Raw genomic sequence first — 27,042 nt, 5'->3', positions numbered from 1 at the left:
ATATGGTTAAAATGGAATTCAAATTCTAATAGCAAAACTTGAGTAGTGGAATTAAAATATACACACACATACACACACACACACACACACTCTGAAAATACATAGAAAAGGGGTCAAGATTTAAATTTATTAAACTGTAAAGAAAAGAGGAAGTTTATATTTGCAGCTAAAATATCACCATACATTTCACAATTGTGTCTCCTACAACAGATATAAGGGCACTTTCAGAGATAAGTCTGTAAAGCTGGCAGACTGATTTTAATAGAGTAGTTGTTACAAGTAAACAAATCTTCTCTGCTTATCATTCGCATGATAAACAGAAATATCAGTGATTATCAGGGTATGTGGCTTTAATCATAACCTAATCTCATTCAGAATGTTACTTATGAATCTCAATTAAAGATATTTACTTGAATATATTCTCAAATATAACAGCATAAAACAGTATACTTACGGACAAAAAACACTGCTTTCTGCTCACGAGCTATTACCATGAGATCATTTGTTGGTGACAAAGATAATACACAGTCCTGAAGCCAGGAACTTGCTTGTGTTTTAGAAGCTAAGTCTTCTTCTTCTTCTTCTTCCTATAAATAGTGACTACTGAAGTTATTACTTTCCTGAGCAAAAAATAACTATATATAATTTTAAACACTTATGTACAGAAACATTAATAGCATTTAAGAAATACACAAATAAGCAATGTGACCGCAATCTTAATAGGATGGTTGAAAGCATTTAAACATTATCAAAATTATACATTTTGCTTTATTCAGGGTAATATTGTTAGCTGTCCTCAAATGCCATCCATAAAGAGGCAAATCATACATATTTTAACATTATACAATAAAGGATAGTTGAATGACAACCAGTATTTAACTAAATGTAGGCATTACAAATTGATTAACGAAACTTTTCAAAGTTTTTTAATGGATTATTCAAATTATTCTGATACAGATATCAAGCTTGTTTATAAACGATATAATTAGTAATAATGGTAAATAAAAAGGCTTACAGGTTCTTGAGTTTCTGCTTCATCCCAAGGACCCCAACTCTCTTCTTCCCAGTTTGATGATTTACCTAAAATTTACAGAACCTAGTTCAGTTTAGCAAATCACAGCCATCATAGTTATGTGTGCTGAAATAAAATGCTGCATCCCAATGTTCATGAAAATGCGATTATTATTTGAATAATACCAAGGGTGCTTTTAAAATGCCAGAAATCCTCAACCAACAAACTTCCAAGTAAGAAAATGTAAACATCTCTGGAAATTATTTTGAGCAGTCATCCCCAACCTATTGCTCTACAGATAAATTAAGATTACCGTTCTCAAAATTTCCAGCCAGCATGGCCAGCACTTGAAAATGCAGAGATCTATTGTCCCAGCATTTCTGGAGGGCAGCGATGTGAGGAAGACTTATCCAAATATCCTCTAAACACTGTAACAGTAATATCTCATAATTACCTAATCAGAGAATAAAAGTATGGGAGATAATCCCTGCACATTTTTATATTAGTAATGTAGATTCAATTATGCATTGTGGCATATCAAGCAGTTTCCACCTGTTTCAGAAAGTGATGCAAGGAGAAAAAGCTGATTTATAACCCAGTTGAAGAATACCATGTCTCTTTCATAGGTTACTTTAGCTTTGGCTAATAGTTGTGGAAACATTTCTAGACTGCACACTGGCTGACTGAAATGGATCCAAATAACCCATTTCTTCCAGGGTCCTCTGAAGCTGAAGCCTGACCACCCTCTCTACAACCTTTCCAAAGAAGGGAAGGTTGAAGACTGGATGATAATTGTCCAGGACCATTGGGTCCAACGATGACTTCTTGATGAGAGGGCATACCAAAGCTTATTTCAAGGTCAAAGGGACTAATCCCTGCTGAGATCACCACAAAGACCCAAGCATAGGTCACCTCCAAGCAATTTTAATTATCCAGGGGGGACCTAGATCCAGCAAGTCGATGGCCAAGCTTACAGTCTAGAAAACCTTGACCGCTTCCTCAGGAGGTACAAAATCAAACTCGCTCCAGATAACTCTACAAGACCTTATCTGGGCACCTCAATTGGCTCTGTCCTGTTGGAATCCAACTCTGAGTAGATCTGAGTGACTTTATCTGCCAGACAGCAAGAATATTAATCACAGTAGCCCTGTAGATGGCCCCGTAGCCCGTCACTCCCCAACAGGTACCAGGTCACCTTAAGCAAGGCTGCCATATAGCTATCAGCAGATACAATTTCAGCAGAGAAAGAACAGCATTTCACTACCCTTATCACCACACTGTAATCCCTAATATGACTTCTTACTCATGCAATGGGATTCACTCTTTGTCTTCCTCCAATGAAGTTCCAGGCATCTCTTGTTGCGCTTCATTTCCCAGAGCTCCTCAGAGAACCAAGGTGTGCCCTGGGATCAGTGCGAGGGGAGAAGCTTCATATGGGCAAACTGATCTAAGGTCCCATGCCCATTCCAGGCTGTAACTAAGGCCTCAGCTGAACTGCCCACCAGATCCTCATGGAGATCCCCAAACTCCCTCTGGAACCCAACTGGGTCTATCAGTCACCTGGGGCAGTCAAATCTAAAGGCCTTATCCCCATACATACATACATACCTCTCTCTCTCCCTCTCTCTCCCTCCCTCTCTCTCTCTCTCTTTGATTTAATCTTGACTCCTGGCTACTTCATGGAGAGGTCCATGAGGTTTCCTTAGCAACATTGCAAAAATTGTTTGCTGTTGTCTTCTTGCAGGATGTTTTTCAACTTCCCAGTCTAGGGCTGTGAGAGAGCAACTGGCCCAAAGTCACCCAGCTAGTTTTCATACCTAAAGGAGGACTAGAACCTAGGTCTCTCTGCTCCTACTCCAGCACTTTAACCAGACTTTCCTTTATCTCTATCTGCATACTAATCATTTTATCTATCTCACGCTAGTCTTTGAATATACTTAATATGCAAGAAGACTAAAAACTGATATATTACAGCATGTGCAAAACCTTTAATTTCAAAATGTTTTGAGTGTGAAATTTTGCAAAGCTTCCAGTCTTAAGTACAATACCAGCTCTTTGAGCATTTTGGAAGCATTTAAAGCTCAATGTCTCAAAACATTTGAAGTTTGGAATGTTCCAAAATACTTAGACAACACATTTCACACCCAGACTCTTTCAAAGTAAAACAGCCTTAATATATAGCTTTATAGGAGCAGAACCTACTGCTCCATAGAAGGGAAACATTTGCTGCTGCTATATTAGTCTTTTTAGATTCTCACAGAAGGCAATTTACTGAACTGATTCTCACAGTTGAATGAGTCATTCATCCTTTGAATATGATCACCAAAACAAATCTGATTATGTAGTCATTTCAATCACTTCATAAATATCATGTTTACATGGATCAACTTCTCATTTTCCTTTTGACACTTTTTTAGGTTACTGTAGTTCACATACATACACAAGCAAACCTAGAAAGCCTCTGTGATAAATTTGCTTTTTTCTACTATATGAAGAAATAGATTTAAGGAGGAACATAGCAAAGAATTATGGCTTTGTAGCAGATTTCAAGTAGTGTCACTTATACCAAGCAACATTAAGCTATGAAGATTTATAAATCAATCTGTTCTTGTGCTATTTAGAATACGTACATGTATTCTTACAGTTGAAACATCAAACTTTAAGGGTCACTAATTTGCTAAATTCTTGCTATAGAATGGAAACCACAGCATATTTGCATACGAAAATTCTGACTAGATATTCTTTGTATTTTTATTTTAGAAATTCACCACATGAACTATACTGCACATCCAATCATAATTTGAACACAAGCAACTTATGGTTTACTAGTGTCACCCAAAAGCTATAAAAAGTAAAGAGGAAAACTACAAGTATTACATTTAAGTATGTTCTTCTTAAGCACCCTTGTTTTATGTAGTGTTTGAAACTATCCAACTGCCCAAATTATGTAACTAGAATGATTTTCTAAAGTTTCACAACATCAATCATCTATAGCAGGGGTTCTCAAAGTACGGCCCGCGGGCCGGATACGGCCCACCAGGGTCATTTATCCGGCCTGCCCACCTGATTGGCCGCCACTGCTGTCTGTCAGAAGCGGAAGTGTCAGGGCTGTGTCAGGAGCTGCAGGCGATGCACAAGGAGGGAGATCGCAGAGCCGGACTATTTTACATGACAGGTATGCCGGGTCCGGCGGCTCTCCTCCTCTCCTCATGTTTTTTTCAAACTATAGTCCGGCCCCCCAACATTCTAAGGGACCGTGAACTGGCCCCCTGTTTAAAAAGTTTGTGGACCCCTGATCTATAGTAATACAAGTATTCATTAAAAATAGCATGAAATCTGCCAAGGAAGTAGCACTGTTCCATCTGATGCATAATGGCAAATAATAAAGAGTTATTTCAACACCTTAGTTGCTTTTATTATGTTGGTGTCTTTTCACTGCAGGTTAAATCTTTATTGTCACAAGTTAAAAAGCAATTTAAACAAATGTGGTCTTTTAAGTTTCTTGAGACACATCTCATTTTATAAATCATTTCTCTAAAACCATTTTTTATAAATCATTTCTCTGAAATCATTTTTTCCTGTCCAATGAAATCTTGGAAAGAAATCATGTAAAGGGCCACAGTAGGCTGTTTGCCTGACCATTTGTCCATCAGCAGGATAATTCTCCCAAAACCTAGCAGAACTGAATCAAATTTGGTGTGGAGAGAGAAGTGGGCAAGAAAAATCTTGAAAATTGGCTGGATTCAGCTGAGGGCTGTAGATGGGGGGAACAAATCCAGGAAAATTTTCCCCAATACATCCATACTGTAAGAGGCAGCTGGGCAGTTTCTCAGAAAGTTGCCAATTCTTCCATTCTAAGCCTCCTTCCTACTATCTTTTGGGCCATGTGATACACAGCAGAGCTGTTCTGAATGGTTAGAAAGAATTCTAGAAGCTATGCTCCACACACTTTCCCTGAATTAAATACCAATTTCCATAGCTAAGAAAACAAACTGAGTTACTTCCAAAGAGTTGCAGTTTGGAACTTTGCTCCAATAATCTGTTCCTCTCCTGCAAGGCAACACCTTTATTTCTGGCTTGGAAATAGTCACTAGTTCTGGTAATCTGTGGTATGTAACAATTAGCTTTAGTAATACCTGTTATCCTATCTTCCTATATGAACTATAAAGATATCTGGCAACAATAATTTTCTTATAAACTTCAGATGGTGAAAATACGGACCAGTTTGCTTGTACAACAGCAACACCGGGGATAAAATGCAGTGGGATGAATCTTACAACTAGAACTATATTTACAGTAGCTGGAAACAGAGAAGCAATATTTTCATTTGAAAAGCAAGCCATAAAACACAAATCCAGTCCCCTCCACTACCACAAATTAGGCAGTCAGGTTTCCCACATTTGGAGAAACTGCAGGGGCCAGCACACCTGGAGTGCAATGGATGAGCCTCATCCATATTACCCCACATCTTCTTAGATGCAGAACAGAAGCAGTATGGGTAAACTCAGAGTCCTTCTTTCTCCATTTCTAATTTAAGATATTAAGTAGGACTTGTGGATTTCCTCCTGAATTAGATTTATTATTATTACATTATTATCATTACATATACTGCTTACATTACACAAAACGAAAAAGCTATTCAGAAAAGCATAGTAGCTACTAGCCCATCTGTCTTCCCTAGTTTGTAATGGGAAATTCTGGGAGCTGAAGTCCACACATCTTAAAGTTGCCAAGTTTGAGAAACCCTGGTCTGTAAGGTTTGCCAGTCTAAAATTCCTGTTCACTGTTAGCTTTACTAGTTTATTGTGATATATAAAACTGGCATGTTTTAGTTATTTGATTAACACTGGGCATCACTTCAAAATCTTGATGCATTCAGACTTCCGTTACAGATCTTTTGATGCATATGTGGCCTTTGAGACACACAAAAAGTTTGCAAACAAACTGAGAAGTTCTTGGTGCTCTCTGAGTTTGGTTGTTTGCTTGCAGATGTTTCATTACCCAACTAGGTAACATCATCAATGCTGGTAACAACATCAGCACTGAAGATGTTACCTAGTTGGGTAATGAAACATCTGCAAGCAAACAACCAAGCTCAGAGAGTACCAAAGACTCCACAGTTCAACCCTGAGCTACATATATTGTCTTCTATTAGAAAACAAACTACCTATCTATGTTCTCATTAATAGCTTCTAGGCCTATGTGACTCTTACGATAAATTGTACTTTTATGTGTATGTGTGCCTTTGAGTCAGTATTTTACTCCTGGCGATTGCCTGGGCAATCCCTGCAGATTTCTTTTCAAGATTTTGGAAGTGGTTTGCCATTGCCTGCTTCCTAGGGCTGAGAGAGAGTGACTGGCCCAAGGTCACCCAGTTGGCTTTGTGCCTAAGGCGATACTAGAACTCACACTCTCCCAGTTTCTAGCCTGATGCCTTAACCACTATACCAAACTGACTCTCTAAATTCTACTTAGTTTTTGTTTATTTTACTTATTGTAACAAAAATGTTGTTCACTCCTGTTCCAAAAATGCTGTCTTTAATTTTAAAAGCCAGTATGTCAGGTCTAGACAACCTGGTGTTGGGTGATATTTTTGACTACAACATTGATGAAGTTCAGCCAACACTTGCAGGATCCACAATAACTTTCCAGATCATAACCAGAATATCGAATAACCAGTTGGCCTTAAAAAAACTGGGACACTGGTACAAACAGTGCCAGCTTAGTCACTGACTGCTGTAGGGTCTGCCCATAAGTGACTGCTCCTGAATCAAAAATACAAAACCCAGTACAGACGTGGTTCCTTATCACATTATGTGGTGCATATGGGCTGCAGGACAAGGAAACTACATGGGCTACTTACTGCAGTCAGAGGTATCATACCTAACCCATATATTTACCTTTTCTATGGTCTTTTCACAGGCTTAGAACCACTGAAAAACAGCCTGCCTGGGGAGATTAGATTGAAAGGATGGTGACCCCAACTCTGCTTACTCTTCTTTACATGCAAACCTAGAGCTCAAAGAAGTTGAAGGATGGATGAAGGCAAGATCCGCACAGGTAGCAGCCTTGCTGGCACCGCGGACAGAGGGCATAATGCGGATGACTGTCACACCGCCGCCACTCTCAGCTCCGTCCCACTCGGACCCAGGGGTCGAGGCTTACCGCCGCATTCCTTGGCACCCCACGGTTCACCCGCGCCGCTCTGCCGAAGATGAGAGCACAGGAAATCCCGCGCCGACTCGAGGTCCTGGAAGCTGCAGAAGGGCACGAGAGTGCAGGCCATGGCGTCGCCCAGTCCCCCGCGCCCGAAGCCCAGCTGGCTCACCAGACTCGCGAGCTAGACTGCCAACCCCACCCGGAAGCGGTCAAAGCCCCTGCAGACGCTACTACGCAGGCGCCGAGCAGACCAGGAAAGGGAGGAGAACCAACCCCGAATGACAGCGTTGCTCACGTGGCTGGGGAGAGGCGCGGTGCCTCGGGCGGCCGCTCTTCGCTCGGAGCTGGCGGAGCGGAGCAAGAAGCGGCAAAGGCTAAAGCCTGAACTGACGCGTTTTTCTTTGGCAGCGTCTTAGGACCATGGCTGCCTTTGCACACAGTGACTTACTACACCATCAGTTATTCAGTGAACACAGGTTTCGGGTTTCTGGGACACCCGGAACTGTAAGTTGTCCGCACGGGTTGGTACACAGGGTAAAATGGGATGGGTGACTTCGGATGCCGTGCGAAAGCGATCGATCCGGTCCTGGTGATCTTTACTGGAAGAGAGCTGTAGGCAGATTAGCGAGAGGGTGCGTGCTTTAGATGCAACAGATTTCCAGTTCTGTCTCAGAGAAGGTGGCAGGTCTTCAGTGTAGACCCTGTTAAACCAGAAGGTCCCATTTAGGGCTGTGCGCGAAAGGAAAAGTATATTTTATTTCAAAGCCAAAATAAGCCATACGTTTTACTGAACTGTTTCGGCTTGCACTCGTTCGGCAGAATCAAAACCTGAGGTCCGGAGGAATCTCAGAGTGATGTTATGGGGTGAGCAAGGCATCCCACCCATCCCTCTCCCAATATGTCATATCCCACTGGCTCAGTCACCCCAGATTTCCAGCACCTTCTTTTCCTCCTCTCAGCAGCCCCCTCTAGGGACCCAGCCTTTCTCTCTCTGCTCCTCCTCTGCTGTACAGTACTGCTGTTTCTACCTGGAGCATCCAGAATATTTGTGTTTCAGCTCAGGCGCAGGCAACCTGAAACAGCTGTTGGGCCCACAGAACAGGTGGCACATCCCTAGTACTGGGGTCTGATTTGGTAGCTGATACACTTATTGTGGTAAGCAACAGAATGCTTTGTTTACCTTTGGCCCAGCAAAGTTTGTTTGTTAAATAGTGATTATAGTGTGAACCTAGTTAAATGGTGATTACTATGTGAGCCTAGTCAGCTGTGGTTTGTTTGTTGAATTGTAGTTAAGCAAACCATGGATTAGCACAAGGTATGAGCCTAGCAAGAGTGAAACAAATTCCTTTGTTCTTGCTTAAACTTAAACTAAGTTAACAGATTTCAGTGAGACTGTTTTCTTTGTAAATTGTTTGGGAGACTCTAGTCAATGTGCTGTGGTCTACAAACTGAGCCGGGTCAGAACATAGAGTTTGTTTAGCTCAGTGAGGTAAGAAGATTGGATAATGTGATCAGTAACAACAATTACAAGCACATATTATGTTCACAGCATCTTCAACAATCATGTGAAAAACTGGAGCTGTACATGCTTTCCTATTTCCTGCTGTCAGCCTTCTGTTGGCCCTGCTTGTCTCTGCCAACTATAAGTTGGAGACAAGTATTTGCTCTACTCACATAAGCTCCTTTTCTCCTCCCGTGCAGAATCCTGCACAGTCATGAGCTCAATGGGAGAAGCATCTGCTTATAAATAGCCCCCCCCTGTATAGATGGATTCATTAAACCATCAATTATGAGGGTTGGGCCGTATCTTGAGATCATCTAGCCCATCCTCCTGTCCAGTGCAAGAATTCCCTTCTGTCGATTCAACCTAGGATTATATTTGTTTTTGTTTTGCTTTATTTATTTATTGTAATGGCGCACTGCTGCAAGAAAACTGTCACACTATTAATGCATGTTCAGCTTGTGATCCACCAAGACACCCAGTTCGATTCATTCATTCATTCATTCATTCATTCATTCATTCATTCATTCAATTTATATAGCCACCAATCTCAGACCAGTGACTCTGGGCAGCTAACAACAACAAAAACAACATTAAAAACAGTACAAAAAATAAATATGATATAGATGCAGCCAAGAGATCTTAAAAAAACATTGATGTCAACACAACCATGAAACAGGGCACTTCACACACTTGGGGCCCCAGGCCCGGGCACAAAGCCAGGTCTTCAAGGCCTTCCGAAAAGCCAAAAGGGTCGGGGCCATCCTAATCTCAGGAGGGAGGATGTTCCAGAAGGCAGGCGCCACAGCAGAAAAGGCACATCTCCTGGTCCCCGCCAGCCAATATTCCTTTGCTGACAGGACCTGAAGCATGCCTGACCTGCTGGACTGGATTGGACGGGTGGAAACATTATGCTTTTCATATGCTGATGCTCAGTATGGTCTCATTTGAGAGGGTACACATATACCTTGAGTAAATAAATAAAATCTTACTGATGCCTTTGTTCTTTTCTACCCAAATTAATAACTCTGCATTCTTCTTTCTTGAAATTCATCTTACTGGTTTCTACCCATTGTTCCAACTAGTGAAAATTCTCCTGAATATTGATAGTGTCCTCTGTTTGCTATTCTCCTATCTTTGTATGGCCTCCAAATCTGATAATCATGTTTTCTAATCTTTATCCAAGGCATTTATAAATAAGTTGAACCATACTCATTTGAGAACAGATCTCTGCAGTATGCAACTGGACATACTCAGTTGGACATACACAGAGCCATCGATATATACCATTTAGTTCAGTAGATAGCATAATCTAGCCCATATTTTCTACCCTCTCTGCTAGGATCTTATGGGAGACTTTGTCAAATACTGTGCTGAAGTCAGTATATTCCTTTGTCCACTGCTTTCCTGTGCTCAATTACTGTCAAAAAAAAAAAAAAAGATCAAATTGGTTTGAGGTCACAGCATGATAAATCCATGTTGGCCCCTGCCAAGCAGTGCATTCTTTTCTAAATGTTCACTGACTGACTTATTTATAATTTGTTCCAGAGATTAGCCTGAAATTGCCATCAAGCTCACTAGTCTGTGGTCACTCACAATATCCTCCATTTCAAAAACATTTGTCCTTCTCCAATCCTCTGACACTATGCTTAACCTCCATGATTTCTCAAAGGTCTTGGAAAGGGGCTCCCAAATGACATCCACGACCTCCTTCAAGAGTCCTAGATGGAGTTGTTGGGTTGAAAGTGGGTATGAGTCCATTCTCCCTTCATCACTGGTTAATTTGTGAGGAGGGCTGCCCAAATAGTGTTAACATCTGTGCTCCAGTTTTCTATTCTAGCAACAATTCATTGGAGACAATAGAACCAATTCTCCAGAGAACTGGTGGGTTCTCTTTCATGTTGAAGAAGCTGGACAACTGACTTTCTGGGAACTTTAATTTTGGATTCTTGCACTGAACTGAGATTTGGACTCAAAGGGCTATTTGGCCCCTTCCAGTGCTATTAACTTCAAAAGCATAAATGCAAAACGTGAGAAAAAACTGGGAAAAAATTAAAGTAGTAAAATATGGAGTGGCTCTTAAGATATCCCACAGCTGCTTCCCTGCCCCCATGTTATCATGATAGATTAAAAAATACTGTATTGAGAAAAATTGGAAGAAGAAAAAGAAGTGGGGGATTAGGAACGCCAGAGACGTCTGCATTAACTTATTTGTCCCCAGAAATTCAGTTTCAGAAAAGTCTCTGATAATAAGGGTCCCCAGGCCATCCCTATACACAAAAATGAAAAGTTGTTAAACTGATGTTCTAGAAGCAAAATGAAAATGTGTATTTCACGGAGTATTTAATATAGTAAGTGGTATAAAATATCCTCCACAATTGTCAAAATCCTTTTGTAAAGTTTACTGAAAAGTAAGTGTTCCTTTTGTACAGGCATTTCTAATATTAATTAATAGCTTCCTACTTGCAAGCTCATTGCTTCCTGTCATTTGTGATTTTAAATAGTAGTTAAATAACTTCTCTTATTTACTCTTAGAATAGTCTTCCTGAATTGTCCCTGTGTGAGTTTCTGTTTAACAGAGGGTTAATTACTGGTTCCCATGCGTGTGTTTTTCTTTCATTTCTTTAGCAAAATTGCTGTTCTTGCTATAACAGCAAAAAGAAGAAAAGACATGAAGAAACCTATAGCGAAGAATTTCCTTGTCAGCACTGGAGCTATTAAGGCATGCTGTTACTAATATTTGAGTTTTGATCAACAGGAAAAATTAAAAGATCAGGATCTGTAAACAGGAAGTATCCAATAAAAGGCAAAAGGGACTACTCATGCCCTCCCTCTCTTCACTTCAAAATCTCCAAATGGTTTTCAGATGGGGGGGGTTGACTCATGAAAGGATAAGAAAAACATGATTTGCAGTGACCTCTAAATTTCTCAGAATAAATGAACGAACAAATAAATGAGCAGTTAGGAAATCTAGGGGGGAAATCTAGTATGAAAATACACAGCTATCACAAGCGAGTCATTGAATGCATTTGCACAACTTGGATGCTCTGTGGCTCCTCTCCCCGGTCATCGCAAATCTTAAACACACGTGGGGGTTTCTAGCAACCATGTCATGCAAACCCAGCACAATAACTGCTTCTGGTTAGAATTAACCAAATGCCCTGCTCATCTATTTAAAATGAACATAGTCATCATGTCAGATTTGGATTTTACAGCTGCCAGAAAATAAATCACAATGTCTGGGGAAAGGAGTCAGTGTGTACTTCTTTGGCTAAATTATGATTAGCAGTGACTATTATGAACCTATCTGGCCGTTAAAATTCTCAGAAGAGAGTATTTTAAAGATCACCCTGCTGTGAGAGGCTCCTCTGACTAGCTCAGTGTTTCTCAACCTTGGCAACTTTAAGATGTGTGGACTTCAACTCCCAGAATTCCCCAGCCAGGACCTAGCTGGGGAATTCTGGGAGTTGAAGTCCACACACCTTAAAGTTGCCAAGGTTGAGAAACACTGGTCTGGCTCATAGGAGAGGACCTTCTCCTGCATCTTCCCAGGCCTAGTAATCCACTCTTGTACAAGTTGTGTTTGTCTTTCCTTCTCTCACTATAACAGGAAATCAGATGTACCCCTTTGAGCAGCCTCTGATTAAAATGGTAATATCTAGCCAAGATTAGAAGTAATTGATAGCCTTTGAGAAATGGTGTTTATTCTTCAACAAGATTTTGCATGTTATGTGTAGAGCTGCACTCAGAAGTGGGTGAGGTTAGTATCCAAAGTAGTATCATTTGGGGGGGATTGGGTGAAATGGGTATGTCTTAATGTCTTTTTAAATTGCCCATTTTGGGGCCCAAGGGTTCTAGATATTGCAAGAAGAGTGCTGGTGGGCTGCAATAAATCCTAATCTCTCTTTACCAATTAAGTTCATGCACACATTGTCCTGCATCTGTTAATGTAATCTTACAATAAAGTAGGATTAGTTTATCTGGATGTGCTTCTTGTCTGGACTACCTCGCAAGGCTGACATCAATCTTGCAAGACTGAAAGTATTTCTCCCCTCCTTTCTTTTTAGTTTCCAGAAAACTAGGGAGGGTCCCTTTTGAAACACTTTCCATGCTTTTCCCCCACCTATGGACTGAGCTGCCTCTTATCAGACCTAAGTTTCCCTAGGTTGTGGGTCTTCATCCTGTCTCCCAAGGTCATTCCCTCATACCATTACACAAGATCAGCATATGAAGCTGCATATGAAGTCCAGTCCTTTTAAATATGTATGCTTCTCACATAGACCTAATGCAAATTTAAGGTCTGGAGAAAGTTTCCCTATCCCACTCCCACACCTTTCAAGGCCAGATTTACTGTACATGCTTCCAAATGATACAGAGACCTGTAGTTGGTAAGCAATCAAGAGCCCAACATGACAAGTCCTTTTCAGTATTAGGAAATTCAGAAAATTAATAGAAATTTAGGTGGCTTTGACAGTAGTCTTTACAAAAAGGTTAAAAGTGGGGAGGGCATCAACATGTTGGGACTATAATTATTTCTTTTTACAAATTAACAAAATAAATAACAGTACCATGTATAAGGAACAACTGCTAGTATTTTATTTTAAAACATATCTAGCACATAGGAATTAATGGAAATATCCTAAGATCTGGAACCATAAAAAGCTTACATTAAAGTTCAGCTATCATCTGCAGTTGAATTTTGACATTATAAAGCTGGGTAGAAAATATCTCCATCATCTGACATACATGCGCACATAGAAAAATTGAGCTCCACATTCTGATTGATGTTACTGAGTACAGTTTAAGGTGCTGGTTTTGACCTAAAAAGCCCTTTACAGAGATCAGGCTAGCCCCCTCCTTGCTGGTTTTTAAGAAAATATTGAAAACTGAACTATTTCAGAGGGCACTCTCTTTAGTTTATATAGTGCATTATTTTTACCCCTACTTTCTATTTTGTTATCCACATCTTACTGTTTTTTCTTGTTTATAATGTTCTTGATGGTTGGGGTTTGTGCTGTAGTGGTGATTGTGTTTATAATTGGTTTTAATCAATTATTAATTCATCATTATAATTGGTTTTAAGATGTTAACTTGTCTTGTATTCTGAGTAAGCTACCAAGAATCATTTGGAGTGGGGTAGAGTTTGAGAAATAAAGGAAACAAATAAATAACAGTCCTCTTGTATCTAGTCACACTATGCTCAAGGCCGGCTACTCATTTTGCCCTGTGGTACACAGCCCTCTGAATCATTACAACTCAAGTGGATATTTCTTTGAAATGCACAAGGAGTCATCCCCTTGAAGTGATGAAGATTTAGCACGTCGATAAGCTTTTGGTATATATGTCATAGAATTCTCATGATGAAACACACTTAAAAGTTTATGACCTTCTGCGCTTTAATGTCATAATTCAAAACAGAACTGACATGTCCATCTACTGCCCAATATTATCTTGTTAAGAACCTGTCACTTCAACAACAAAAATATGCATTTGCTGTATGGAAGGGCAACCCTTCAGTGCCAGTATTCATTAAAGTAAAACTTTGATATACCAAATCTGAAAGAAACAGCAAGAATATAGTCAGGAGGTAGAAGAACAATACAAGGAAGAAAGAACACCATTGTGTTTGTGGCCTTTGATGAGCCAAAGCTGAATGTCAGAAAAGCAAATGTGACTATTTGAGAATGACTTCAGAATGCCACATGGGAGAATTGTTGCTAAGAAGCCTGGTAGAAGGACCTAGAAACTTATTCCTCCCAAACCAATACAGGTAAACTACCGGAACGTTTCTCATACATACAAAACTTGGCCTACCTTTCTGTTTAAAAACAATCTCTGAGAGGGATTGTCATGGGTCAAATATTCAATTAGAAATTGTTGTTTATTTCTATGTACAATGCAGTGTTGGCAATTACCTTTAACGTTTCAGACATAGATATTAGAAATACTACCTTTCTACTATATGAAGTTCCTGTATGTTGAGATCATGTTTGGAGTCTCTTCTGAGTCCAGTTCCTCTAAACCATTTAATTGAGACTAGACAGTGATGGTGAACCTTTTGGGCTCGGCTTGTCAAAAATTCAGAAAATGCCTAACTTAACTCTGCTGGTATGTCACACCCCCTACTAACAGAAGAGAAACAATTCTTTACATATTCATTTATTTTAAAAAAATACAGTCCAATCATGTGGTGCTATGTCTTATATAAAAAAAAGTCAAATAATTACAAAAATGAAATATGAGTAAAACAAACTCAGTTTCTTTCTCAGGCAGGGAGAATAGTTGTTGGGTGTTGGTGAATGCTGGCGTGTCACCCAAAACATCATGGCATGTCACTTTTGACACACATGTCATAGGTTCGCCATCACTGGACTAGGAGGAGTGCACTTCAGTAGTCATGGGCCTCACAATTTTCTGGAAGGCCTCATGGAACTATTATGGTAAGTCAGGAAAAAGCTGAAAATATTTTGGTTTGTTTCTCTCATTCTTCACCCTTGGGTGAATTTTAGGAGTAGGAAGCTTTTGGAGTGCTTAAATCTTCCCACGCTTAACTAAAACAATATGCAGAAAATGCCCCCAAACTGTCCTCCCAGTTTTAATATGGGAATGACCCAATTTCCGTACTTGGGGGAGGGTGTTTAACAGTGGGAGCGGTTTGCCTTTTGCTTTCATTTCCAACCTTGGGTGGTGGTTGTTATTCGATGCCATTTTGCTGCCAGGTATCAGTGACATAATCTTAGGGTTATGGAGCCTACAAGATGTTCTAGAGCAGTGTTTTTCAAACTTGGCAACTTTAGGTTGTGTAGACCTCAACTCCCAGAATTCCCCAGCCAGCACGTTGAGTTGAAGTCCACATATCTTAAAGTTGCCAAGTTTGAAAAATACTGGTCTAGGCATTGCAGCATTTGGATTTTAAATTCCAGTTATTAATAGAAAGTGCATCCTCCAACCAATGTCAACCCAATCTATTCGAACATCCAAGGAGAAACTATTTTGAAGCCCATATTTCTAGAGATTTGCAAGGCTGAAGCTAGAAGGGGCTGCTTTTCAGTGACAGCACTGGTGTTTTAGAACAGCCTCCCGATTGGCTAGTTCCCTTTTGGCTGGCTTTTAGGAAAATAGGAAAATATTTCACAGGACTTTTTCTCAAGTTCATATTTGACACCACCTTGTTCTTGTTCTTTTTTTCCCCCTTATCTGTTCTTTTTTATTTCTTATCCTTATTTTTATTGTTATATTTTGTTTATTTTGTTTCTGATACCGTATTTTTTGTCTGGGGTTTTTATGCTGTGATTTTGAGTTTATTGGTTACTAATCTGATTGTGGGTGTTTTGCTTTTTGTCTTATGTATAGAACATAAGCCATCAAGAGTAGCTTGATTGCAGTGGGCTAGAAATTTGATATATAAATAATAAATAATAACTAAGCATCCACATTGTACACCCAAAATGAATTGTTCAAGTATTGCTTGTCTGTAACAAGTTAATTCATTAGCACTACTGAATTATGCAATTTAAAAATAAATTATCTTTTTTTAATAGTGATTTTACTAAAAATTACACTTACAATGATAAACTAATACAAAGTAAAAAAAGAAAAGAAAAAAAAGGTGCAGAAAAAAAAGAAATAGAAAAGAAAGAAAAAATAAGAATATAGTAAAGAAAAAGAAAAGAAATATATAAAGAAATGACTTCCCCCTTCATCACAACCCTAACCCTAACCTTAACCTCGACTTACAACCACAATTGGAACCAGAATTTCCATTGCTAAATGATGCAGTCATAAAGCAAGATGTCATGTGACCCATTGCTGTCATTAAGCAAATTCCACCAGTCGTTAGCTGAGGACTAACCCCAATCCAAGCCATTCTGGGCTTGGCCCCTCCCAGCCAACTGACTCAGTAAGGTAAGGGACTGCCTCCAACTCCACCCCAATCCAATAATGACTGCCTCCAACTCCACCCCAAACCAAGCCATTCCAGGCTTGCTTCTCCCAGCCAGCATATCTTACCCAGCAAGGTAAAGGACTGTCTCCAACTCCCCCCACCCACCTATCTCTCCGCCCATCTCTGTCCTTTTGGCTGACTTGCACCCTGCCTTGCAGGGTGGCAGACAGCCCCAGATCCATGTGGCTTGCCACACTGTGGCTCAGGAGCTTCTTGGCTCTCCTTCCCCCTTCATTCACTCGCATGGATCGTTCTTTTGCTTTACAGACCTATGAAGGTCATAAATGCGAGGATTGGTCATAAAGTTACTTTTTCATCACCATCATATAGGTAGTCCTCATTTACTGACCATTCAAAGTTACAACAGTGCTTTGTACAACAAAGGGACTTACAACCGGTCCTCACACTTACAACCATCACAGCACCCCGTGGTCACGTGATCACAATCCAGGTGCTTGGCAACCAGCTTGTACTTAAACCAGTTGCAGCATTCCAGAGTCACATGATTGCCATTTGCAACCTTCCCAGCCAGCTTCCAGCCAGTAAAATCAATGGGGATCCATGTGATTCGCTTAACGACCACATCATTCGCTTAACAGCCACTGTGATTCACTTAATGACCACTGCAAATAAGTTCGTAAAATCAGGCACAACTCGCTTAACAACCACCCCGCTTAACAACAAATGTTCCGGTCCCTGTTTTGGTCGTTAACCGAGGACTACCTGTAACTGCGAACAGTCACTACACAAGGCAGTTGCTAAAAGAGGAATGCCTGTATGGCCATCCAGTTATACATGCTAGGTTCATCTACCCCCATCTTATTTAGGACAGACCTGGTATTGGCTAACAGTAGTATGAGGCCAAGATTTCTAGTAATCCAACAGCCAGGAGCAGGACCTGGACCTGGACCTGGACCAGAAGTAAATTGCTGGTTCCCCTTTGCCTTATCCAACCATACGTCCCCCTATCCATTACCATACCCTATCATTACTATACCCAACTCTAACCCGCTATTGATTTCTCCAAGATCTCCCCACCATTTCCATTTCCACCATAAAGCTTGCAGACCCATAACCAACCAGGAGAGGGAATAACCATTAGCTAAAGCAATCTGCTTCCTATCAACATTCATACCACCCTAACAACATCCCAGATCCACCAAAAATATACCAGAATCCCCATCCCTGCTCTGAGACACCACTCTTACTCTGTCCCAGTTAGATTAAGGGGACCCCACCTCCTTGTCTTCTCATTCCAGGGGGTGACCTCTGTACAGGTCTCAGTCTAGAGCACGATCACCAAACATATGTCATGCCCTCATGTATGGTTTACATAATTTTACATTTACATAGTTTTACATAATTTCCACAAACCGCTTGGGGTGGGGTGGGGATACATATGAGATATTGTATATTTGTATACAATATCCCATATGATATTTTCAGTTACACTGACCACCAGGAGGCATTGCATGACTTACACAAGTGTAAGTGACACAAATCTTAAGGCCGATAGTTGAGAAGTCACGATAGCTCCCGTGCCATTGTTCAGCATAAGACATAAAATACATCTCCTGCATTTAAACATAAATATATTTCCAAACTAAATACAGAATCCCATGCTTATTAATTTCCTTTCTTTAACATTGAAATATTACTTTTCAGCCCTTTTCAGCCCTCTTTTCAAAGGTTACACAGATGTTAACCTTTAGCCATTATCTCAGGGCACTTCTGCTATGGAAATTCCATGCTCCAAGTCCAGTACTTTAGCATTAAACATTTAGCAGAGAGTAGTAAGCTGGGAATAGAAGTAAAGTACTATGAATAAAGTGTGGAGATTGGAATCATGGCAGGGGAGGGCAGACTTGAGACTTGTATATTAATAGTATCTTTAAATCCACTAACAGAAGCCAGATGCAAAACAGTTGTTTAGGTAGGCAGACATACAGGAAGTTTTAAGAAACTTATACATATTACTTATTACTTATAAACACATGCTTAGTCCCCAAATTTGTGATTGGTCCCAGAACTATATCCCCAAGTTCTTCACATAAAAAGCTATTCTTGATTTTCCCCTAGCTGTTCTTTTTGAGCAATCTATTTTGTGGTGGGAATATTTTTAGATTTGGCAGTTGTTAAACTACTGGGAGTCAGAAATTCTATTCTTGCCAATGTATCTTCTACTCATTCTTGATTTAAAGAAATGTATGCTAAAAAAAAACCATATACATGTCCTGAAAAATACATCTGTGGAAAAGAGACTTCTGCTGCTACAGTCTTGTCATAGAATACTGTTCAATGTTTATTCCTTATATTCTCATTCCACTGTTTTATGGTAAACCTACACAACATGGCTTCTAGCAAGTAATAAAAAAAGAAAAATTTAAAACAATGTTTAAAACAAATCCAACAAATCAATAATTAACAATGAGACACACAGATCATATGAGAAATTAAACAAGCTATCGTGAATAAAGTTTTTTGAAGTCATGTGAAAAGATTTTTATGCTCTCCTGGGGCAAGGATTCCATGAGCCATCATTGAAAAGATACTGGCAACAGATCAGAAAGCCCTTGCCACGATCACAGTAGATATTCTTGATTGAATCAACATGATAGACACGATTGGATTAGAGGACAATATTTTCTATTTTCTATGGCAATATTTCTCAACCTTAGCTACTTCAACCTTATTATTTATTTATCTTATTTATTAAATCAACTTATGTTTCTCAGCCTTAGTTACTTTACTACTTTAAGATGCGTGGACTTTTACTCCAAAAAATTCCCCGTGCTTGAAATCTACACATCTTAAAGTTGCCAAGGTTATACAGATTCCTTGTATAGCACTGCATTTTTATAGGTCAACCTGACTTTTCAGCAATTTCTAAATAATCCTGTACTGTAAAAGGAAACTAATGCAAAATTGTGGAGCATCAGAGGAACATGCTCTGAGAAGACTGTCCTTCTGAAGCGATGGTCCACCATGCTTATTCCATCTATGTTTTGAAAGTTATTCAGCTAACCTTTCTAAATTAGCCTAGCAAGGATACTAGTAGCCTACAAAAGATTTTACTGCCTGTTGGATGTTGGCAAAGGAGGGTGGGAAGTTTCTTCTCTCTGCTAACATCCTCCTGCATTTCTATACTTGAAACAAAAGGGGGATGAAGGAATTCTATGATTCTATAACATTTGTAACTTAAAATCAGTTGCTTGAATGCATTGCGTGACCCAGCAATAGGTATTTGTCCACAAAAGCACATGGGGTTTGTGGTTGTTTGTACAGTGACCTGCATTAGCAGGGATGTAAACAACTGCTTGGAGAAAATATCTCCAGCCAGGAGGTGTGGTCGACCCTCTTTTTCTACAACAGGTCTTTGTTGTACCAGTAATGCTCAAGATGATCAGAATTAGAGCTGAGAATAGTCAGTGCAATTATCAACCATTGAGAGCTGCAAAGAAAGATAATTTTACCTGATGGATTGTTGCAGTTATTTTCCCATCATAGCACTGCTATAGAAAAAAAATGTTTTGCAGAATTCTTGGTATCCACTGGGCTTCTGGATCTCCACCTGACATTTTCTTTATTAAAAAAAAACTCATTGCAGTTTGAAATGCTTCTTGATGTGTAAGAATATATTATTACTTGATTTACTGTAATTTTTTTCCTAAGCCATCATGAAATCACTGATATAAGACAAATATATGAATAACTAAGTGCCTTGGGTAATAGCAAATTTACTACATAGAGTTTCATGTTACAGTGTGCTTCATTAGTTGCATGGTGTATTACATAGAGTATATTTGGGGAGGGGACAGTAAAAGAAGAAGTGAGAAAGAAATTAGGTCTGGGTTCACACATGACACATGGCATAGGACCTGCTTTCTTGAGGGGTCACCTGTCTCCCATAGTATCTGCCTGGCTGATTCAATCCTGCAGGACTGGCATGCTCCGGGTTCCTTTGATTAAACAATGTTATCTATCAGGACCCTGGAACCACGCCTTCTCTGTCACAGCGCCTGCCCTCTAGAACAAGGTTCCCCCTGAGATCCAGATGGCCCCCACTCTGCTGTTGTTTGCAAGAGCTGTGAAGGCCTGGCTGTTCACCCAGGCCTTTGGCGAGGGAGAGTCAGATCCGTCCCTTCATTCCATCTGTCAGTCACGCTTGCCATCTTTTATCTTCTATCTTCATCTTTTACGTTTTATTGATTTTATTGTAATTTGTTTGATTGACCCTAACCCACCTAGAATCATGAACAGTCAGGTGATATACAAATTTAATAAATTATTATGGTTGGTCGCACAGTCAGCCAGATGTGTAGACTGGATTTGGCATTTTTATCTACCTATCGAGTCCTTCCCGAGGACCTGGGATAGGCAGTTGTTTGATGGTGTTAAAGGTATCATCGCAGTATACAAGCTGTTCCAAGTAAAGCTGCCTTTTGTAATTGATTGATGGTGATTTTGTCAATGCCAATGGTCTTCAAGTGGTGTTCCAGATATTTTGGGATTGCACCCAAGGCGCCTATTACTATTGGTACTATCTTTGCTTTCTTTTGTCAAAGTCATTCTACTTCTATTGCAGGTCTTCGTATTTTGTGATTTTCTCCAGTTCTTGCTCTTCTATTCTGCTGTCTCCAAGTATTGCAATGTCCACTATCCAGACTTTTTTGTCTTTCTCATCAAAAATTGTTAAGTCTGGGGTGCTGTGTGGCAGGTGCTTGTCTGGCACCTGCAGACAGGGAGTCGAATGCCTTCTTGTAATCAATCCAAACTACATTCAAATTGGTCTTCCTTCTCCTGCAGTTTTCCAAAATCATCTTGTCAGTTAGGAGCTGATCTTTAGTCCCTCTGCTGTTTGGGCAGTTTCCTTTCTGCTCAGATGGAAAGAGCTTGTTTTCAACTAGATGTTGTTGGACTGCATCAGCTACCACACTAGTTAGCAATTTGAAAGTTGTTGGCAAGCAGGTAATTGGCCTGTAGTTGCCTGGCACTGGCCCTTTGGTTGGATCTTTCATTATCAGGTAGGTTTTGCCAGATGTTAACCAATCTTCAATTTCACCTCCTTGCAGTATGTTGTTAAACTGCTTGATAATGAGTGGATGCAGACCGGTCAGATTTCAACCAAAAACCATGCAATTCATCTTCACCTGGTGCTGACCAATTCTTGATCTTGCTTGCTCTTTTCTCCACCATTTCTGCTGTTATTACAAGTTCTTTCATTTCAGCTGCTTTTTTACTCTTATCCACTTCCTTTATCCCAGCTGAATTCTTGTCATATTTCTTTGGATTATCTCATAGCTGCACCCAGTACTGCACTATTTTTTTCTTTGTCAGGTGTCACTGCAGTCTCTCTATTGATGGATTGGTAGAAACGTTACTGATCCAACTGAAATTGGAGATTCTGCCTATAGTATGCAATTCAAGCTTCGTATCTGCTGATCTTGACTATGGCTGTTATTTGCTGCTTTATTATTTCCAGTGGTTCCTTGGTCTTCTTTGTTTCTAGGTGATCTCTCTTGATCAGGTATTCTTTGGTCTTCTTGTTCTTCAGCTTTTTTTCTTTCATCAGTTCTAGCTCGCTTGCATCTGATCTTAGCATGCTGATCTTATTTTCCAACCTGATCTTCCATTTTGATGGTGCACTGTTTGGCTTTTTTTCTTGTTTGTTGATTTTGCATCCAAAGTGTTCAGTTATAACTGCAGCTGTGCTATACATTAGTTGGTTTGTTTCTTACAGTGAGCTGGTGCTTATATTTGATATTACAGTATTGGCATCTTTTAATACTTGTGCTAGCTGTTTCTTTGTAACAAGCTTCAGTGCAAGCAACCTTATTTTCTGTTGTATTTGTGCTGTTCTAGATGCTCAGTTATTCTTTGTTTCAATTCCTCTTGTTTTTTAGCTAGAGGGTTTTGTTCTTTCTGAGAAGAAGGCAGAGGAGAGAGTGCCTGGTTTGGGAATGAAAATGATTCAATAGCTATGCTGGCTTCCTCTACTGCCAACTCCCCCTGGGTTGCCTCTACAGTCTGAGCTACTTCTGGCAAGGCTTCGATTTCTTTGCCCTGGGTAGACCTTTGCAGTTCTTCCAATTCTACTTCTGTGAGTACTTTGTTTCAGATATCCTCTTCTTGTTGGACTTGATTCGTAATAGCAGATTATTATTTCTTTGTTTTCAGTCTTCGTATATTTATGACGGATAAACAACTTTTCTTCCAGTAGTCCTGCAGCTGCTAGCCCTTGTTGCTCAGCCAACAGCCCTGTGTCCTGTAGCCCATTTGTCACCAAACGTCCAGGAACTCCTTGTTAACCTGGAGGATGACCAATCTGGTATAGGTTTTGTAAATTACATCTCACCATATTGTTTATGGGAAAGAAACTGTTCATCTGGCTCTTCTGATGAGACTTGTCCAGTATGGTTGAATCTCTGGCATAGCTCTCATCCTCCTTGGAGCACACAAGCTCCACAACCATGTGAAAGTAGTGCCTCACTGAAGTTGTTGTTGTTGTTGTTGTTATTATTATCATCATCATCATTATTTTATGTTTCATATATTATATATAACACATCATTATATTGTGTTGTGTGAATCCAGCCATTGTAATCTATAAACGAGGTGCCTCAAACTTGTAACCCGGGGGCCACATCGGGCCCTGCAAGTCTTCTGTGATCTGTGACAATATTTTGTAGGTACTGCTATTAAGGCCAGAAAAGGAAAGCCATGTAGATATGAAGTCTGGGCCATGGGAAGCAATCCAGGAAGAAGAGTGGCCTACTCTGCTATTGTGGCCTTGTAATTCTTCCATTTTTTGTCATTTTTTACTTACTAGAGCCTTTTGTACCAATGTACAAAAAAGTTTCAGAGTTGCCGTAAATGGATTATGAATTAGTACTTCTGCACAATGGTAATCTGAGTTTAAGACTTGTAAACCATGGTTCATCACTTAATCTGTTATGCAAGCCTAGTTAATAAATAGCAGATGCCTGTATTGGGAGTTTACAAAAACTGTTGAAAACATGCCACAAACAATTATGTGCTGAATAATTCACCTGCTGCAATTGGACATTTAATTAATTAGTTAATCCATTATCCAGAGTAGTTTATTGTAATATAACCCACTCACCCTCATATCCTCCATCTGTTGGACTACAGAACTCAGTTTCAGTCAGCATGGCAACAGACTGAGTATCAGAATGGAAGATGTCATCTTTCCACACAAAAGTTCACTCTTCATTACCCCAAGCTATCAGAAATTCTGGTGGTCTACTATGGATTAGTCAAAGATCTTTGATTAGATTTATATCTACTTTCCATTCATCCTTCATGTTTGAATATTGGAAAGTCTTTGAAGACATTGGTTCAGAACAAGGCAGCTGAATTGTTATCTGAGACACACACATCTGAAAATTTTTAAACTATCTTGACATCAACTGGGAATCAACCTCTGTGACAAGCAGGAGATCCAACAGATTCTTGATGTGACTTGCAGACAGCTTCATTGTCCAAACTGTAAAGGAGGGAACTAGAGAATTGGCTATATTTGATGTAATACTTACTAACTGGAAAGAAATGGTTGAGGAAGTGCAAGTTTTAGGAATCTTGGGAGAGAGTGACTATGCCATCCTAGAATTCACCATATCGCAGGCAGGGAGAACTGAAGGTTGTCAGATTAGTGTTCTAGATTTCAAGACAGCTGACTTTAATAAGATAAAAAAAAAATAGGAAGGATGTCACAGATAGGTAGGTAACAAAATGCTGTTCAGTGGCAAGAAACATTAGGTTCTATACTTAGGTAGGAAAAACCAGATGCACAGATACAAGATAGGTAGTACCTGGCTCAGCACTTTTACTTGTAAGAAGGATCTAGGTATCCTGGTAAAGCACAGATACAAATACAAATAAGCATGTGCTAGCAGTGTACTGGACTAGTCAGACCACAACTGGAATATTGTGTCTAGTTTTGGTCACTACAATACAAAAAGGATGCTGAGGAACTGGAAACAGTGCAAAGAGTAACAAAGATGGTGAAGGGTTTGGAAGCTAAATCCTGTGAAGAACAGTTAAAGAATTGGATAAGTTTAGCCTAAAGAAGAAAAACGGTCTTTCAATATTTGAAGGGATTATCATAGAGAAGAGGGTGTGGATTTATTTTCTATAGTACCTTAGTTTCCAAGGGTAGGACACAATGGATGGAAACTTTATAGGGAGAGATCCAAACCCGAAATAAGAATGGATTTTCTGACCGTGAGAGCTATTAGTGGAATAGACTACCTCTTGGAGTTGTGGGTGGTCCATCACTGGAGGCTTTCAACAAAGATTGGACAGACATTTTCCTGGGATCGTCTGAGGATTCCTGCCCTGGGGAAGGGATTCCACTAGAAGACCTCCAATTCTGTGATTCTGATTTGCTACATTTTTCACTGTCTTCATTAAATTTTAGAACTGTAACTGGATTTTATTTAACACATGTTTCTTTTAATTTGTAAGTCATCATGAAATCTTAGCAACCAAGATAGGATATTCTAAATACATAAGGAAGAAGGAACACCTTTACTAATTCTATTTAGGTGGTTTTTATATGCTGCTGTTTCATAAAATTTTATGGGCATTTTACAAGAATGTCTGTTTGCCCCAATATGTGTCCTGGTACCATTTATACATCTGGCATCATAAACTGCCATTTTGCTTCTCTCTGATGTAGAATGGAGGACAGAATGCAAAGAAAAAACTGATGAACAAACTGATTTAAGGCACAAGGAAAATAAAGAAGGCAGTGTGTCACAGGGGAAACTCCCTGCAGGAAGTTCCGTATTGAAGCCTCTCATCAATCTATGGCAGTGTTGTCCAAACTTGGCCATTTTAAGATGAGTGGACTTCAACTCCCAGAATTCCCCAGCCAGCCACGTTTGGACAACACTGATCTATGGGAATGCTGAGTGCAGCAATAAATTTCTGCTAAAACCCAGTACAGATAGTCCTCGACTTGCGACCACAATTTGGACCAGGACTTCTGTTGCTAAGCAATGCAGTTGTTGAGTCGCACTTGATTTTACGTCCTTTTTTCTGTGGTCATTAAGGAAATCATGCGGTTGTTCAGCAAATCTGGCTTCCCCCATTGACTTTGCTTGTTGGAAGCCCCCTGGGAAAGTCACAAATGGCGATAACATGACCCTGGAATGCTGCAACTGTCGTAAATACATGCCGGTTGCCAAGCACCTGAATTTTGATCACATGACCATGGGGATGCTGCAATGGTAGTGTGGGGACCAGTCATAAGTCACTTCTATCAGCGCCATCGTAACTTCGAATAGTTGTTAAATGAATAGTCATACATCAAGGGCTACCTGTATGGTATACCAGAAAATCAGACTAGGACAAAGAAATGAAGACTCCAATGCCTGCTCAGTCAGGGTTGTGGAATGCAGGACAAGGATTGGCTATGTATGATTTATGAGCTCTTTGGAGAAGATGGTCTATAAATTAAACAAATAATGCCTTATAAGCTTACAGATTTCTAGACTAAGTTAACATCCAGATCTAAATATAGTTTAATCATATATAGATTGTTACAAAGGAATCATTTTTACAATGTTAGCTGACTCATAAATACTGCTGAATTACCATCCCAGTCATTGTACCACACTTTTTATACCATTTGTGTTCTCAAGTTTTCCACCCTTGGTAACTAACGTCATTGGTGCCTTTTAGAAACCTTATTCTGACATGATTCTGTGACATGCATTTTCAACTGTGTCTCAAGCTGTTTATTCTTTTCTTTATATAAACAGGAGTGAGACATTTCTATGACAACCGAAGTAATATTTTTATCATTTGTGTTTTAACAACAGCTTCATAGAGAGGCAATATCTGTTTACCAATTTACATCTACATTCTCTTTATTATTTCTCTTTAAAAAATGAATGGATTTCAAAAGGGTGGGGAAGTTCTTACAGTATTTTACAATGCAGTCCCAAACATCTCTACTCACCATACAGCCACAATGATTTCATTGAAATTTATTCCCAGGGAAATGTGTAGGATTGCAGCTTTGATTTAAAACACAGTTTTAAAAATGGCACTTTATTTACAATGCAAACATCTGTAAAGAGATCAGTGGAAGCAATGCTTCTTCTAACGTTAGCCAAAAATCTGCTGGACACTGCCCAATCAAGACTACTTATCCAGAATATGATTTCACATCATATATATAAGCAGTTTCTTTGGAAAAAAGACTGTCTCACTTCTAGGTAGCACACAGTTTTCTCACAGATACCAGAAAGTTCCACATAGTTTGTAGACATTTATCTCTATCTCTTATTTTTCACCCAAAATATTTCTTTAAGGGGAGGTGTTCCTTTATAAGTACATAAAAAACTGTTGAAAAGTACAGCTCTGATTTATCTCACAAATTTCTGACTGTAATAG

At 39.6% G+C, this 27,042-nt stretch overlaps 1 protein-coding gene across 1 annotated transcript in view; it reads right to left on the bottom strand.

Moving 5' to 3' along the window:
- RAB3GAP2 (RAB3 GTPase activating non-catalytic protein subunit 2) overlaps positions 1–7,396 on the bottom strand; it is a 59,715-nt gene extending 52,319 nt beyond the window's left edge. The window contains exons 1-3 of the mRNA XM_088146481.1: positions 7,178–7,396; positions 1,016–1,080; positions 455–587 (exon numbers count right to left, since the gene is read on the bottom strand). Of these exons, the coding sequence (XP_088002607.1) occupies positions 455–587; positions 1,016–1,080; positions 7,178–7,298 (319 nt within the window). The 5' untranslated portion in view covers positions 7,299–7,396. The remainder of the gene's footprint in view (positions 1–454; positions 588–1,015; positions 1,081–7,177) is intronic.
- Positions 7,397–27,042: the final 19,646 nt, after the last annotated feature.

Source organism: Python bivittatus, unplaced genomic scaffold (genome assembly GCF_059951505.1).
Source record: "Python bivittatus isolate LINGU-HERP-01145 unplaced genomic scaffold, Pbiv_v1 ctg000020_np1212, whole genome shotgun sequence".
Taxonomy (NCBI): Eukaryota; Metazoa; Chordata; class Lepidosauria; order Squamata; family Pythonidae; genus Python; species Python bivittatus.
Note: the sequence above shows the minus strand (reverse complement) of the source record. Positions and strands in the feature narration are given on the sequence as shown.